Here is a 17,457-nt window from a genome sequence, read left to right on the forward strand (position 1 = left end):
ATATCATTAAAATGTCTATACTACCACAAGCAATATACATTTTCAACGCAATTCCAATCAAATTGCCCAAAACATTCTTCACGGAACTGGATACAATGATTCAACAGTTCATCTGGAAACACAAAAAACCACGAATAGCTAGAACCATCCTGAAAAATAAGAAATTAGCAGGGGGAATCACAATCCCGGACCTCTGGACATACTATAGAGCAGTGGTAATCAAAACAGCCTGGTACTGGCACAAAGACAGAAAGGAAGATCAATGGAATAGAATAGAAGCACCAAAAGGGAATCCACACAGATACAGCCAATTAATCTTTGACAAAAAGACTAATGACAGCTTAAGCAAGTGGGAAGGACTCTTTAGTAAATGTTGTTGGGACAACTGGCTGATAGCCTGTAGAAACAAAAAGATAGACCCACATCTATCACCATACACTAAGATCCAATCTACATGGATAAAAGACCTAAACCTACATCCAGAAACCTTCAAACTCTTGCAAGAAAATGTAGGAAATACCCTGCAAGACCTAGGAGTAGGTACCGACTTTCTAAGAAGGACACCAAAAGCAATAGCAGTTGAGAACAGAATAAACAAATGGGACCTCATCAAACTAAGAAGCTTCTGTACAGCAAGGGAAACAATCAACAAAGTAAAAAAGCAACCCACAGAGTGGGAGAAGATCTTTGCACACGATATAGGCGATAGGGGGCTAATTTCCAGGATATACAAAGAACTTCAAAACAACCAAAAAACCAAAACAAACAAGCCACTCAAGAAATGGGCACGGGAAATGGGCAAACATTTCACAAAGGAACAAGTCCAAATGGCAAACAAACATATGAAAAAATGTTCCAGCTCCCTAGCAATAAGGGAAATCCAAATTAAAACATCGATGAGGTACCACCTAACACCAGTAAGATTGGCCCACATAAACAAGAACACCAACAACGCTTGCTGGCGAGGATGCGGGGAAAAGGGAACCCTACTCCACTGCTGGTGGAGCTGCAAATTGGTACAGCCTTTATGGAAATCAGTCTGGAGAACACTCAAACAACTCGGAATCTGCATGCCATATGACCCAGCAATAGCACTCCTAGGAATATATCCAAAACACCTGTTTTACGACAAACCAACATGCATCCCTATGTTCATTGCAGCACAATCAGTAATTGTGAAAACATGGAAGCAACCGAAATGCCCATCAGCAGAAGATTGGATAAGAAAGCTTTGGTTCATCTACTCCATGGAATACTACTCAGCTATTAAAAAAAACAAAATGCAGTTCTTTGTGGCTAAATGGGCACAACTGGAAACTATAATGCTAAGGGAAATGAGTGAATCCCAAAAGATTAGATACCACATGTTTGCCTTGATTTAACCTGTAATTTTTTGTATGGTGGTTTGTTATTTTTTGAACCTGTCATTGATACTGTCTCAACCCAGATGTTTCGAAGAATGGAACTTGCATTATTTTTAACATATTGTTTACCCAATACTATGTCAATTAATTCCATAATGTTGTATAATGATACTGAGGCCTTGTTGGGGCTTTTAACTGACTGGATCTTTACTCTGTTAGACCTATCTTCAGACCATAGAAGGTCTCCCCAAGAGGCCACTGAACTTATCTGGACAATAAGACGCTGAACTTTATGCTAGGCAGGTGTTTGCAAGCAATGAATCTCAACTGAACTTGAACTATGGTTATGCAACAAGGTGGAGGAATCCACCATGGGGGGAGGGGTATGGGAGGGATGGGGGGGATCCCCAGCGCCTATAAAACTGTACTACATAATATAATGTAAGCAACAATAAAAAAAAAAAAGACATAATTTCACATAACCTGAGGAAAAACTGTCAAAATGCTGCTTCATTTACCACAAACATCCCAGCCCGCGAACGGTCACAGTGCCTGCCAAGTCATTTTGACTGATGACATCCTTCTCATAAATTTAGCTTTTTCTGCTCATTGTTCACCAACAGGCAACAAATCCTGAACAGATAGGTCTTAAGTAAAACTGCCTCCCGAATGGACGATACCGATCAGCTCCTTCAGCCATCCCCCTGCGTTGCGGATTCTGCCTTTCAGAAGACTAGAGTCTGGTGGCAGAGCCAGGAGTCCGTCCTAGTGGTTCAATAGAGAGAGAGGACATTGTCGATTCAAATGCTGACTCCGTGTGAGGTGTTCTTTAAACACAGCTCAGAACTGTCTCCTGCCCACCTAGAATTAGCCAGAAGACACTGTCTTCTTGTCATTTGCGTTTCTAGTTTCCTGATTCTGCAGAAATTCTAATTAGCATGAAGGTTTCCTTTTATGTCTTTAATTATTTCATGAGCTCTTTATCATTAGTTTTATCTAAGTTTTTTCAACATATTTGTCAGTCTGTCAGATATCTGTACTCATATATATTTGTATATAAACATACGAGTAAGTATATATATGCCTAACCAAACTACATGTACAGTATGATTTAAGAATCTTATGTAAAATTCAATTGCTTTTTAAAGATAATAAATTGGAGAAACAGTAATATCAATCTAAACTAATATAAAAACTATGATTCTTGGTACATTCAAAATACTAGAAACTAAAAGTTCAAAAAAAAAATAAACAGCATCTGAATACACAAACACCAAATCACTAATTTACTTTGAGAAATTCATCAGATAACCTAAATAGTCAGTGTACTCACACATACCTAACAGTTAAGGAAAAAGAAATTTGTTGATACTATTAAATGTGAATCAAGACTTTCTAATTTGGGCATATTATTCTTATTTCTTAGATTTGCTTCACTTTCAAACTTCTTCAGTCCCTGTGACTAATTTTAGAATAACCCAAGTAAAGGGCCTGACACAACAGCATAGTGGCTAAAGTCCTCACCTTACACACCGGAATCCCAGATGGGCGCTGGTTTATGTGCCTGCAGCCCCACTTCTCGTCCAGCATCCTGCTTGTTGCCTGGGAATAGCTGAGCATGACCCAAGGCCTTGGGACACTGCACCCATGTGGGAGACCCAGAGGAAGCTCCTGGCTCCTTGATTGATTGGCTCAGCTCTTGCCACTGAGGCTACTTGAGGAGTGAATCTTCAGACAGAAGAGCTTCCTGTCTCTCCTCCTCTCTATAACTGACCTTTCAATAAAAAAAATAAATCTTAAAAAATAATAATAGTAACTCAAATGAAAACCTACCAACATTTGAATATGCCTGGAGAAATATGGAAATATTATATATGCAGGTGACCACTAGGAAAACCGTGCTATCTAACCGTGAGAGTACTCAGAGTGACAACAGGCGCCCTTCATTGGCAACTCAGAGATAAACAAACACGCAGTTATCTTCCCCATTTGGAAATAACGAATGCTTGGTCAGCTTTATTCAGAGTGAATACTTTGTCATGGGTATGTAGCTGAATAAACAGACAGTTCTACCGACAATCATGTGTGCTCCACTATATGCTTAATGCAACATTACCGCATGGTCGTGTAGTTCATTGCCATTCAGTCAGATAAGAGGAGAGTTCTGACACAATCATGTCAGGGCAACATTGCCTTAACCATGTTTGAGCAACATTACCCATGTGGTTGTACAGATAGTTACATCAGAGTTTAGAAGGACTCACAGCTGAGTCTCATTTCTTATAATGAAAAATATTTTCAAGCAATATACATTTTTAATATATCCAGTATTTAAGAAAATAACAAATATTCTATCTAGTTCATACAGCAAATTCACTCATCATAAATTATCGCAATGTTCCTTTTTATATTAACATCTTTATTTTCTGATTATACACAAGATTTGTCATATCAGACAATTTTAAAATGTGGAAATGTAAATAATAAAATAAGAATCATCCATACGTATGTGTCCAGTTAAAACCACTGCCGTTATTTGACTTCTATCCTTCCAATTTTTTCTTATGTCTATGAAGCATTTTAATATAAATAGAGTAATGTTTTAAACTGTTCTGTTTTTTCCATTCACTATTGCATAAACATAATTTTCCAAAGCATTAAGTATTACTTAAAATCATGAACTTTAAAGTCTACGTGATATTCTTTTGGTTTAAGAGGTACAATATAGTTATGACAAGTAATCTATTCAAGGGATATGTTTGCTATTTGCACCTTTTATGATTACAAATACAAGTTTTGCCACATTTTTCTACACATCTGAAGCCATAAATCACTCAACTGACATACAATCTACAATTTCTTGATCAACACAATACGTAAAGGAAAAGGACTGCTTCAGACAAATCAGTGCATCTAAAGAATCCAATTATTTTAAAAGAGCACATGTTGCTAAAGGCAGACTTTTCAAATATTCTTCATGAAGCTAATGCCACTTGCATTATCAGTGTTCAGGAAAATGCCTGAACATACGCTATTTGAGTGGCCGTTCTAACCTGGTCTTATAAAGGAGATCTCTTCTTCTGTGGAGAGGCGTCCTCTGCATTGGCTGCAGTGCTGGAGGATGTAGCTCTCACCCCTGAGGCCCCGCAGTGGGGAGAGCACCCTGATTGTCACCTTCACTCTCAGTGCTGTATGAAAGAGCCAACTGTCACCAACATGTGTATGGCAGGACAGCACACAGACGAACAGCTATCAGCTACCCCTCTGTAATTCCCATGGCTTCACAGCCAAAGTAAATCCCTTAGCTAGATCATCTAAATCTATAAACATGCTAGAGTAAGCAAAGGAGCTTCTCAACAATCAGCATTGCATTGATTGTTTTCACAATATTTTCAGTATTAATTCTACTTACTCTTAAGTGGGATATTTGTCAAAATCATGATGTTCTAACATCAGAATTTGTGAAATTCGTTAGTATACAGTTTTTCCACATTGCTTCTAGCCATTAATGTATTTAAAATCAAAATAAGAATTCAAAAACCAATAACAACTGTACAATAGAATGTATCAAAGATATAAGGAAACCGTAGCACACAAACCCACCAGTTCAGTCCTAAATGAATAACTGGCACTACAGAGCAACAAATCACAACCAACGGGGAGATTAAACAAGGTGTTCTGGGACAACAACAATGGCTATTCTTCACTCAAAGATAGTGGAAAAACAAATTTAGAACCTTGCCTCTGATTCCTAATCCACTTCCCCTAAACAATGACACCAAGTGGCACAGAGCTCGTCAATCCCTCTATTGCGACTGGAACACAGGAGCATCACTGACCTTACAGAGGGTTTGGCCAGAAAGAGAGAACAGCTCCCTGCTTCACCTCATGCCTCACCTCCGCTTCCCCCCAAAGCCACAGCAAGGAATTGCATGCCACCTGGAAAAGCTTACACAGCCACTGCCACAGACAACACTGCATCCATTGAGAAGAAATGCCCTTTTCAGAAAAGGTTAAGAGTCACTCATCAGGGCCCAGCACACATTCCAGTGGCTAAAGTTCTTGCCTTGCATGCGCTAGGGTCCCATATGGGAACTGGTTCCAATCCTGGAGGCCTGGTTTCCCATCCAACTCCCTGCTTATGGCCTGGGAAAGCAGTCAAAAACAGCCCAAAGCCTTGGGACCCTGTATCCACGTGGGAGACCAGAGGAGGCTCCTGGCTTCAGATTGGCTCAATTCCAGCCATTGTAGCCACTTGGGGAGTGAATCATTGAATGGAAGATCTTCCTCTCTGTTTCTCCTTCTCTTTACATCTGACTTTCCAATAAAGATAGAATAAATCTTTTAAATAATAATAATAATAATAATGTCACCCACCAGAAGACAGATCTTTGCTTCTCACATTCCAGACCACAGATTCCGAATGGAAAAAGGACTTAAACCACCAGGTGCACTCTGCCCCCTTTGGGAATCCTATCAAATAAAGATTGTGTTGCCACTTTTCAAAAACAAATTAGGGAGGGTAAAAGCAAAAGAAATAATGCAAAAAACACTGATAAGAAATAAACTGAGTACCTTGCTGGCATTTGTTAACTTTGAAATTAACAGTGTCAGAACTAACTGAAGAAACACTGAACTCTAAAAGACAAATGATAGTCAGGAAATTAATAAATAGCAGGAAACAGGCAGGAACACACATTCACACACACCTACACATCATTCACACAGGAACTCTCAAACAGTGTGTCCTGAAATCACTTATAATCCTGACTCACAAACTTACGAATTGAGAATTGATCAAATTGCTAATCAATTTAAAACACTTCTGTAATAAGTTATATTCATTTTATGTTAGCTTAATCTTTTTCTCTTCCCATAGATATTAGATGTAGGAATTAGAATAGATTATAAATATTGTTAAATTCCAAAACTTAAGGAAGCACAAAATCAGAAGTGAGCATAATTAGGCAATATTAAAATATCACACATGTACATACTTAATTTTTTTTTAAAGTTAACCAAATCTAGAGCATGGGAAATTATTTTAAATGCTAAACATTTTAGCTAACTTACTAGGTTTAAATCTTAAGTCTATAAATCTTTTAAAAGACCAGGGTATGAAAATAGCATGTACTGACAAAAGTAACATCAAATAGACAGACAAAATATAACCTCTCTGGAACAAATAAGACAACAGAGATTTTTAATGCTTGCTACAGACAATCCTTGAAATAAAGATTTTTCTATGGATTGATAGAATAGACAGCTTTCAATACACATCAACATGATTCTCAAAGGTTCATTTCATTTTACGCAATTTCTTCGTCTTCTTTCTCTAGAATTTCTTAACTTGATTTTTATTCAGCTATAAATATGCACAGATAAAAATATTAATAAACATAAAACCAGCCACATGGATGAATGCTGACCTTCATCCACAACAGAAAATGAAAATCAGGAAATGTCTGAAGCAGCATCTGCTTCTTCTTTTCTAGGGAATTTAATCCTATTTTATTTACAGAAAATTGTGGGTTTTTTTTTTAATGTAACTCATGAAAGACATGGTAGATAAAGTGTAATCATAAAATCAAAGCTTAGTTTCACTCATGTTTGTTAATGGCTCCATGGGTACAACAGAGACAAAACCAAGCGGCGAGATGAGGCTGAGCAGCACAGCTTCACAGGTGTCTGATTTCCTGTCACGGACAACGTCAGTTTTCTCCCTTGAAGTCTAAGCATGACCCAGCACATAGCTTTATACCATCCCCACAATAGCAGCTCAAGTTGCACTCCCAGGGTAGTCGCTGCAGTGATACAACTTGCTTCGATAATACTGATTTTTGGCCAGAAGACAACCAATGGAAGGCACCGACGCCATTTTTTTCTCCTGAGAGCATGTGTGAGCAGGAGCTGCAGAACAGGAGCTAGTGAAAGAGATGCTGGGATTCACACCCTGGAATTTCCTTTCCCTTTCACCAGGGGAAAGAGTTTTAAAAACAAAACAAAACACCATTTACCATGCAATGCATATCTCATAAAAGGAAATTCAGCCCTCAGTAAGAAAACATAAAAAATTAAAAGCCAGTTTGTAATGAGTTGGAACCAAATGTATCGCAGTAAACCAGGCAGTCAACTACACCTCACTCCAAAACTCGAAGTCAGATAGAATGTTAGCCCAGCCACACTCACCTGTTTGTTTCCTTCAATTCGTTAAGAAAAGTGCTGTTCTAAAGTTTATTCAGAAAACACGCAACTTGAAGGAACCAGCGCATAGTGAGTTACCTGTGTGTACCTGCCAAGACCTGGGACCGCTGAGCACCTTGTGTCAGAAGCCCCCAGCTCCGCCAGCCTTGGTTGACTTGGGGTGAGGTGGCAAACAGTCAGCGAGAGGTGGAGGAAAAAGGGCCTTACTTGTTTGCCCTCCAGCAATCGAAAGGACATTGGACCGTGTCAGTGTGCCCAGTTGGCCTACAGTCAGCAGTAAAAAGCTTGGCCCACTGTTTTCAACTCATCTTTTTAACACAACTTAACAGCTGATTGCTATCACAGAGGAGTACCTGATACCCAGATAGCCACTTCAGCATTAGATATGATCACATATTCAATAAACAAAACAGTGCTAGGCATTCTAGGAGGTGCCAGAGGCACAAGCTCAAATACAACGATGCCCGACACAGTCCTCTAGCCACGGGAGAGCAGGAAGACGTCAGTGAGGCTTTGAAAGAATCTGACAAAGAGATGTTACAGTAAAGCTGGGTGGACAGATGGACAAGGAGTTACAAACATTAACAGGAATAATAACAAAAAGAGAGAAATATGTACAATGTGCAGAAATGTGTACAATGTCTCACATGGTAACAATGTAATTTATTGATGCAAAAATTTTGATTTTAGTGATAATAATGTTTCTTATGTAGTTTGCTTTGCCAGTTGACAAAACCCATTGGCTCATGGGTAGAGTCAGCTCCTGTTTGAATGGAGGATTACTCATTTTAACTGTTTTTTTTTTTTCTTCAATTTATTTTATGACTATTACTTCACCAGCTTGGGCAGTCTTTCTTAGCTATTTTTGATCATGTATGCCTAGTTGTAAAAGTTATTCATGTCTAGGTCTTCAAGTATATTGCAAAAACGTACTGTACTATGCCATTTTGATTCTTTTAAAATCCCCCACCAGACACAGGAAGAAAAATACAGCATGACCTCCTTTATGTGCAGAATATTTAAAAGTCAAATAGAGCAGAGAGCAGTGATTACCAAGGATAGGGAGGTTTGGGAAATAAGGAGATGTTGGTCAAAGAATAGGAAATAGCAATTATATAGGATGAATAACTACAAAGTGAAGCTACACGAGAGGCAGGTGCAACTAACATCCTAGAATATAGAACGTTCAAAAAGAAAGTAGATTTCAGATACTCTTAGCACACATGCAAAGAAAAGTAACTGTAAATAGGTGAAAATGTTAATTTGATTGATAATAGTTATCTTTTCACTACATACAGGTACGTCAAAACTCCATGTTTTTTAGCCAAATAAATACCTCTTGCACGTGGCTATGATTCTTTTGCATTGCAAACACAGACCCTCTTTCTCCTCTCTCCTCCTTATGTGTCTGTGGCTGTGCCACAAATTTCTAATTCTTTTTTTAAATAATTAGAGAAGAAGAAAGAAAGAGAGAGAGAAAGAGAGAGAGAGAGAAAGAAAGAAAGAAGGAAGGAAGGAAGGAAGGAAGGAAGGAAGGAAGGAAGGAAGGAAGGAAGGAAGGAAGGAAGGAAGGAAGGAAGGAAGGAAGGAAGAAAGGAAGGAAGATGTTTTTCCGTCTGCTGTTTCATGCTCCAGGGCTGAGCCGTACTAAAGCCAGGAGACAGAACGTCCATCCTTGTCATCCAGTTGGTGTCAGGCTGCAAGCACACGGACCACCTTCTGCTGCTTTCCCAGGTGTTAGCAGGGAGCTGGATTAGAAATGGAGCAGCCAGGACTAGAAACAGTACTCCAACATTAGGTGCTAATGTCCTAATTAAGTATAGCACAAAGCCAGTCTCCAACTCCCCACTTTGAACTGATAATTTAAAATGCTTACATATGAGCATGTTTAGTTTAAATCTTATTGCATATACTGTATTATGAATGGATACCATAGCACTTTTTTCAATTTACTGTGTTCAACCTGTTAACTAAATATATTGCTTTTTTAATTTCACTTTTTTTACTATTTTCATTAATTTTGCTCTAAATTTATATACTGTGATTTTCTTACTCTGTGTCTCTCTTTTCATAATCTCTTGGTTTCTTTCTCCAGGCATCTTACCAGGGTAATTTTGGGAATTTTAGTTGAACTCCAAAAATCGATTTAGTATTTTCCTTCATAATATTTAACCGTTAGTTGTTTCTCTTAACATCAGATTTCTTCACGTGTTTTGGAATGTCATTGTGCAGGCTTATTTTACATGAAAGATATCTTTATGTTGTCCTCATTCACTCTGCAATCCCTCCATCCACAATGTGACCCACCAGTCCCAGCCAGTTGTAACCTAGCATTCCTGCATCACCATCTTCCAATTAGAAAACTACTCATGCTTCCCGAAGTTGTTAGTTTCTTCCACATGTCAGGCTGTGAGCTGCTCAAAAGGATACACTGCATTTACCTAGGTCAGCACAAAACTTGACAGAGTGTCTGTGTATTAAAAGTGTAATAAGGGCCCAGCGAGAGAGTGTAGCAGTTAAAGTCCTCGTTTTGAACACTCCGGGATCCGATATGGACGCCAATTCTAATCCCGGCAGCTCCATTTCCTGTCCAGCTATCGGCCTTTTGCCTGGGAAAGCAGTCAAGGATGGCCCAAAGCTTTGAGACCCTGCACCCACGTGGGAGACCCAGAAGAAACTCCTGGCTCCTGGTTTCAGATTGGCTCAGCTCCAGCCGTTGTGATCACTTGGGGAGTGAATCATCAGACCGAAGATATTTCTCTCTGTCTCTTCTCCTTTCTGCTTATCTGCTTTTCCAATAGAAAGAAATAAAATCTCTTTTTTTAAAAAAAGTGTAATAAAAACCAACATATCTGGGTCTGGCACAATGGGTCAGTGGCTAAATCCTCACCTTGCATCTGCTAGGATCCCATATGGGCACCAGTTTGTGTCCCAGCTGCTCTACTTCCCATTCAGCTCCCTGCTTGTCAAAGAAGTAGAGGATGATCCGAATTCTTGGAACCCTGCACCTATGTGGGAGACCTGGAAGAAACTCCTGGCTCCTGGCTTCAGATTGGTTCAACTCCAGCTATGACAGCCATTTGAGGAATGAACAAGCAGAGGATCTTTCCGTGTCTCTCCTTCTCTCTGTAAAACTCCCTTTCCAATAAAAATAATTTTTTAAAAAAAAGTCTTTCTGTTCATGGCATCAGGATGACAATGTTGTCTAATAAATGAAATTTCAGATCGTGGCTCAGATTTTCGTTCTGTCACTGACATAATGAGACTGCTTGTTACCTGTTGCTGTTTCCTTTGGTTTTCAACATCTAAGTGCTAAAATGTATGATCATATTTTCATTGACTATTTTATCCTAAAATTACAACATGTGAGTATTCTGTTTGTGAGTGACCTTTCTGATGACTTGTAAACCAACAGGGAAGGGGTAGCCATCATTCACATGTTGCTGTTCAGGCAAGTTATAAGCAGTGCTGATGTCTACTAAATAACAGAGAGGAATTTGAGAAAGAGTAAGTAGTAATCAAAGGCAATTGCAACCTTTCTGAAAGGTGGTCTGTATAGCACATGTGAGGCTCCATTACTCTCTCTAACGTTATTGAATTATGATCACAGTAATACATGGATTTTACATTACTGTTTTCTGGAGTATAGAACTCTGTGGCAAGAGCAAGCTCAGCTTGCAGATAATTTATCACAGCCTCGTGTGTTCACAATGGGCCAAGTGTGAATTGTCACATCAATATCTGACGATACTGGGAATCTTGAACCGTCTACAGCTGATTCCAGCCTGCAGTTATAAAAGGCCTGAGTGTTCACATGATGCACGTGAGGATTTTAGTATGTTGTTAATATCTAAGCCAATAAATGCAACACATTATCATGGATTAGTCATTCCTAATCACTAAGGAGGCAAAACTAATGTGCAGAGCAGGTGTTCTGAAAAGGTGTACTCATCTGTGTGAAAATACTATGTCATTCCATTAGAGTTGTGGAGAAAATTGCTAGCAGTAAGCCACTGAATATCTCTTGGCCACTGTAAGTGATACATGAAATAAGAAAAACCTAGTATCCAAATTTGCTTGGAATTGATTTCATTCTAAATCGTATAAATAAACTGTGTAAACACCATATTTTTCTAAAATAGCCACAGTCTATCAGTTTGTTTATATTATTGTACATAATAGAATCCAATTCTACCAGACTCGGGAAACAACGTATTGGGAGAATAACAGTCAGTCAATAGAATTATCAAGAGAGGTAAGGAACTGGGATCTCATAAGCAACATCCTGGCATTTTCCTGTCAATGAGATGCCTGAGCCTGTGTGTAGGAAGAGGAACAGCCTGAAAGAACTTTCCACAGCACAAGAAGTTAAAATGGCCACAGCTGCTTCTTAATGATTGGACTGCCAACTTCCACCAACATCCAAAGCAAAGAGCCTCATATGCAAGCTGCTTTCTAACAAACTGGTTGTTTATTTTTCTGAAAAGAAAGTTGTTCTTGGGGCCAGTATTTGAACCTGGGTTCAAACTGTTTTTTGAACCCTTGCAATGTCAGTGCCCAGTAACAGAGAAGCAACTTGGGTCCTGGTTTTTTGACTTCCATTAGAGATTCCTGATAACCTTCCTAACCCTTCTTTCCTGGGGGAAGAAAAAGGACAAAAGTACTTAGGCCACTGTCATTCATATGAGAGACAGGTGGGAAACACAGATGGAATTTCAAAATCCTGGCTTCAGCCTGGCCCAACTGAACTAGTGAACCAGCAGACAAATGGCTTTCTCTCTCTCTCTCCCTCCCTCTCTCTCTAAAAAAAAAAAAAAAGAAAAAAAAGTCTTTAAAAGTATATTTGTTGGGGCCTGGCATGGTAGCCTAGTGCTGAAGTCCTCACGTTGCATGGTTGCATGCACCGGAATCCCATATGGGTACTGGTTTGTATTCTGAATGCTCCATGTCCCATCCAGCTCCTGCTTGTGGCCTGGGAAAACAGTAGAAGATGGCCCAAAGATTTGGAACCCTGCACTCATGTGGGACGTCCAGAAGAAACCCCTGGCTCCTGGCTTTGGATCAGCTCAGCTTTGGTCATTGTGGCCGCTTAGGGAGTGAGTCAGCATATGCAAGATCTTTTTCTCTGTCGATCTGTCTTTCCAATAAATATAAATAATTTTTTATCTTAAAAAAGATATTTGTTCTTATTTGTTTAGAAAAAGAAGGTTTCTCAAGGAGTTATATCCCAATAAACCAAGCCAAAGAAGCATAATGTAAATTGAAAATATTCAGCATATCTCCACTCCAACCATCCCAACCAAACATTCCAATGCCTCTTCCTACAAATATAGATGGCTTTCATGTCACTGTTAAATTTAAAATGAAAAAGTCAAACTCTAGTGCCACTGTAAGCTTACCAGGAAATCCTTGCCCTTATGCCCTTGGGCAAGGTGAGGGACCAGGACTCAGAGGACCTTCTTTCCTGACTCCTAGCCCATGTAATTCCCCAGTAATTCCTGGCTTTTAATCCATGGCTTGTAGTACTGTGGATTCTGCCCTGAGAACTGCTGTACTTCAGATGAGTGACCCAGAAGGAACTAGGCTTGGAATATGGCAAGAACCAATTGCCCCTTTGTGGAGAAGCATCATTCTTCCTGACATCACTGACGGAATATTGTGAGAATTGCTGTCAGACACAACTACAACACAAAACCCAGCAGGACCCATCCGATTCACCAGCCCTGGAACAGGTGATTTTATCTAGCTGCAGAGAGATAGAGGGGAAAATATGTATCTTTATAACCAAAACTACTGCCTTTCAGAATCATTGCTCTTCTATTCTTTTTTAGTATTCACTAGGTATAGCTCACTCTTGCAATAAGACTACGCTTAGTCCAGTAAAATGTGAGGAGAGGCATGTTGTTCCTTTCAAATGCATCTCCTTAGTGACTAAACCATTCGACTTGCCCTTATTCTTTACTGGTTGAAAAGATGTTAACAACTGAAGCCACCACGGAAGCCCTACTGTGAGAACATCTGTGCCACCTGGGGACGAGAAGATAAGCATGAAATGCATTGTCCTTTTAGCCGCAGTATTGTGTATTTATCGCCAGCATAGCTTAGCCTGCACTCTGACCATCAAAATCACCTTTGGCTTTCATAGTGAGAGCTTAGAGGGCATTATATTCCCCTACAATAAAATGTGTCTTCAGAAGCTGTTAAAGAGTAAAGGCTGATGGAACCTGCATGTTCCATGGCCTGTATTCAAACAGGTGCACTTGGTCCACTTGTAGCAGTCTTAATCCCAAAACATGCCCCAAGTTACATTGTTTAATCTATAGTTATTGCTCTTCTGCCATTTTTTTTTCCTGATTCCCCTTAAAGCCAACGGCAATTAGGTTAACTGCCATCTTCATATTGCTGTTATTATTGGAAGGTACAATGGGTCCATTGTCAAGCATGCAAAAATGCAAATATTAAAAGAAAAATCCTGGTAAGCATGAAACCTGGCATTGGGAGAGGTTCTGATAGAGGAGCCTGGGCAACTCCTCTGGTAGGACACAGACCCGGCATGTAAGCACAAGAAACATGATAGGAAACAGCCCAGAACAGGCCACGGAAAGTTACCCACTGGCATACAATTGGCAGGGGTCGGCGGAAGACCAGGCTGAATCTGTCCACGTCATCCACTGGCAAATCCAAACACCAGAGCAGTGCAGGTCGAGCCAGTTTCGGTCGCAACAAAAACTAGTACACAATACGGAATGCCAAGGTGAGGCTGCCTGTACCGGAAGGGACCACAGTGCCCAACCAGTAAGCGTGAGAACAAGGAAGGGAGGGGGCAGAGCGAGGGTTCCTTTGCTGGACAGCTACTTCCGCAGGAGAGCGTGGGCTGGAGTGGGGGCAGACCAGTCTAAGCAGGAATACAACACCTGTGGGCCTCATGTGGACTAGATCAGGGAAAAGCCGGGCTGGGCTGATTACTATTGGTGCAAACAAAATTAGAGTGGGTGAGGATTGGTTGGGCTTAGCCACAGCATCAGCTGGCAGAAGCTGGCACTGGGGGCTAGTTCTGTCAAGTCAAACCACAGAACCACCTGGAGAGTGCATAATCTGGGAGTGGGAGAGGCCTGGGAGGGAAATAGTGGGCTCATCCCTCTTGGGTTACCACTTCCACGGGAGGGCATAAAACTAGGACAGGGGCTGGGGTAGAATGGGGTGTGGGACAGACTGGATTACTGCTACACATACTGGCAAACCAGGGTACGGGGCGGGCCTGGTGGGGGTTATTGCCGGTCACTCCAACTAGGCTGCAGTTCCCATTGGTTTATGCAATGGCTGAGTATGTACTGGGCAGAACCAGGCTGGACTGCAACACCCATTGGTTCCAGTGGAAGTCGGGAGTGAAAACAGAACCAACCCAGGAATTGCAACCACCAGCTGATCAGGGCGATGGGCTGTACAGGGCCCTGTGCTTGCTAGTACATACAAGAATCTGGTTTGAGAACACCTCAGACAAAGTTTCTTTGGAGATCACCCCAATCAAAATGCTGGACTCAGAATCCTAACCAAGAAAAGAGAGAAGACAGAACAGGTCAACCAACCATCTCAGCTGTATGTTGGCAATGAAATACGGGGCAAACAGAGACTCTGTGATGGACTATGTCAATCAGTGGATTCTTCAAAGATCTCATAGTGCTTGGAGTGGCAAGATTGGCAGCGATTCATAACTGTGGCAATATCAAAACCACTTGAGCAAGAACCTCAGAGCATGCCCTACATGTGGGACCTGGAGAGGGCGGGAAATTGGGTGGGCCTTCTCCCTTAATACCCCCTTTAAACATGAAGGAAACAATATGGAAAAAATAATGGTCTTTCCCACGCTCCTGTAGCCCTTGAACCTTTTTACCCTAATTAACTATGTAAAGATTGTCAAAATATTTTTTAAAAACTTTTAAAAAAAAAAAGAAAAATCAACCCCAGGTTTCATCCTCTGCATCATATCAGCTTGACCCCATCACCAAACACCAATCTCCGGGTAAAAGCAGCATTGTTGGTCAACCATCTGCAAGTCTTGGTCTGAATTCTCTGTGCCCTATACAGATTACCTCTTTACCATTTATAAAACCTAGCTGGAAATATCTGTGATATTTCATTTATTGGGAAGCTATGGGTTTCCTGCATAGGAAAACAAACAAGCAAAAACACATAAAAATAAGTTCAGCATTCTCCGTTTTTATTATCAACTTTTTCTTCCTGCAGAGTTGGATTCAGATTCTTGTGAGTAGACAATTATTTCATCAAAAACATTTTCCCTATAACTACTGAGATATGTAGATAATCAAATATACTTAAGTAATAAATTTGTCACAGCCAAAAAGATTTCACTTTAATTTTCTCCTTTTATGATTTTGAGTATAGATAAATATGCATAATTATCCTCATCACTGTTTGGGCTTGTGAATTTCATGCTGCTGAGTTAGACACTTTAGCTAGTCAATATTACAGCAATTTTGAAATTCTTTAACAGGTCACATGGAAATATCTCATGTGTCTATCACTTCTTCCATAGTGCCTGTTAAAGTATAGAATTACCGATAGTTTTTGAGAATATATAATTTCTCTTAATACTGAAACAACTTCTGAGCACCATTTTCCTCCCCTATCAGAATTACTTCCATTTCCCCACAAATCCCCAAGCTCAGTGTGAGAAAGCTCTTTGATGTGTCTCAGATCCTAATCTTTGACCTACAGAAGCTGTCTGATTATCTAACTGTAGGTGTCATAGCTATGTTCCCTGAAAAACAGACAAATTCCCTTTAGTCTTGCTGGGGGCATCTCTCAAAACAAAAGCAGTAGGAACAAATAAGGGAAGCAGAACTGAGCAGTGAGAAGCTGGACTACAAGGAGCTCGCCTCAGCTGAGCTCTCATCGGGGGGTGGGGGAATCTGGACAACACTGCCAGGTGCCGCTCAGCCTATGCTTGCTTTAATCAAACCTACCTTTTCAAAGGGCAAATTCATCCTGTTTAGGAACATCTCTTTGGGACATGATAAGTGATAGGTTTACTTTCTGGTAAAACTTTCAAGAGGAAGGAGAGTGGAATGAAATGTCATTCCTATCACTGCTGCTGGACTTGAGACCACCAAGGATGCCACCTCCCAGTCCTAGCCAGAACAGCTGTACTTTCACCTCTTCTGGTTTACCTGGGGACTGGCCCAAATCTTCACCAGTGTGATTTTTCAGTATCTGATATGGGGAAAGCATTACTTTCCAAAAAAGGCCTGTCTTTATGACGGTCTTAGCTCTTGGAAGTTAAACTCCTGTAGTATTGTGACTCAGAGGGGATTCATTCTGAAAACCTTGAGCCACACCATTCAACTATTTACTGTATTAAGTGTATATTAGGGAAAGTACAGTATCAGGCAGTCTGGCACTTCAGGGAGGTCAATTGTGCAGATGCTATGTACCTACCTGGCAGACCCGCCAGCCCACCAACAAAATTCTAGACTCAAAGGCATTTCTCTGATGAGCAACATTTTTCACATGTTGTCCCCTATTTTCTCTGAAGGAAGTATTCCGTGTGCACCATTGGAAGGAGACATTGGAAGCTTCTGTCTTTTTCTATACTTCTCTTCAACCGGGGATATTGTTGAGTCCACTGTCATTTATAGGATCCAACTGGTTTTTACGTGGTTCAGCTAGTTAAACTCACATATTTTAAAAGTAGAACCAATGACAACTATTTCTCTTAAAATATAATGTTTCAACATTTTACTCTCTTGGTTATGGAGGGAAAGTGTTTGTGGAAGAAACATTTTTTGGAAACTAAGGTGTTTCCTACACCTCTATAAGGCAATGGCCAATATGGTAATTCACTGACTCTATTCAAGTTTTACATTAGGGG

The 17,457-nt window shown here is 40.2% G+C and overlaps 1 protein-coding gene across 1 annotated transcript; it reads right to left on the reverse strand.

Moving 5' to 3' along the window:
* Positions 1–3,056: 3,056 nt before the first annotated feature.
* PPDPFL (pancreatic progenitor cell differentiation and proliferation factor like) lies at positions 3,057–7,242 on the reverse strand. Its single transcript, XM_040972718.1, has 4 exons — positions 7,188–7,242; positions 5,940–6,002; positions 5,738–5,837; positions 3,057–3,078 (listed from the first exon to the last, which is right to left on the reverse strand). Exons 1-4 carry the CDS (start codon positions 7,240–7,242, stop codon positions 3,057–3,059), a joined length of 240 nt encoding a protein of 79 aa, XP_040828652.1.
* Positions 7,243–17,457: the final 10,215 nt, after the last annotated feature.

The sequence above is a fragment of the Ochotona curzoniae genome, unplaced genomic scaffold (assembly GCF_017591425.1).
Source record: "Ochotona curzoniae isolate NIBS_2020 unplaced genomic scaffold, NIBS_Ocur_1.0 contig_2318, whole genome shotgun sequence".
Lineage (NCBI taxonomy): Eukaryota > Metazoa > Chordata > Mammalia > Lagomorpha > Ochotonidae > Ochotona > Ochotona curzoniae.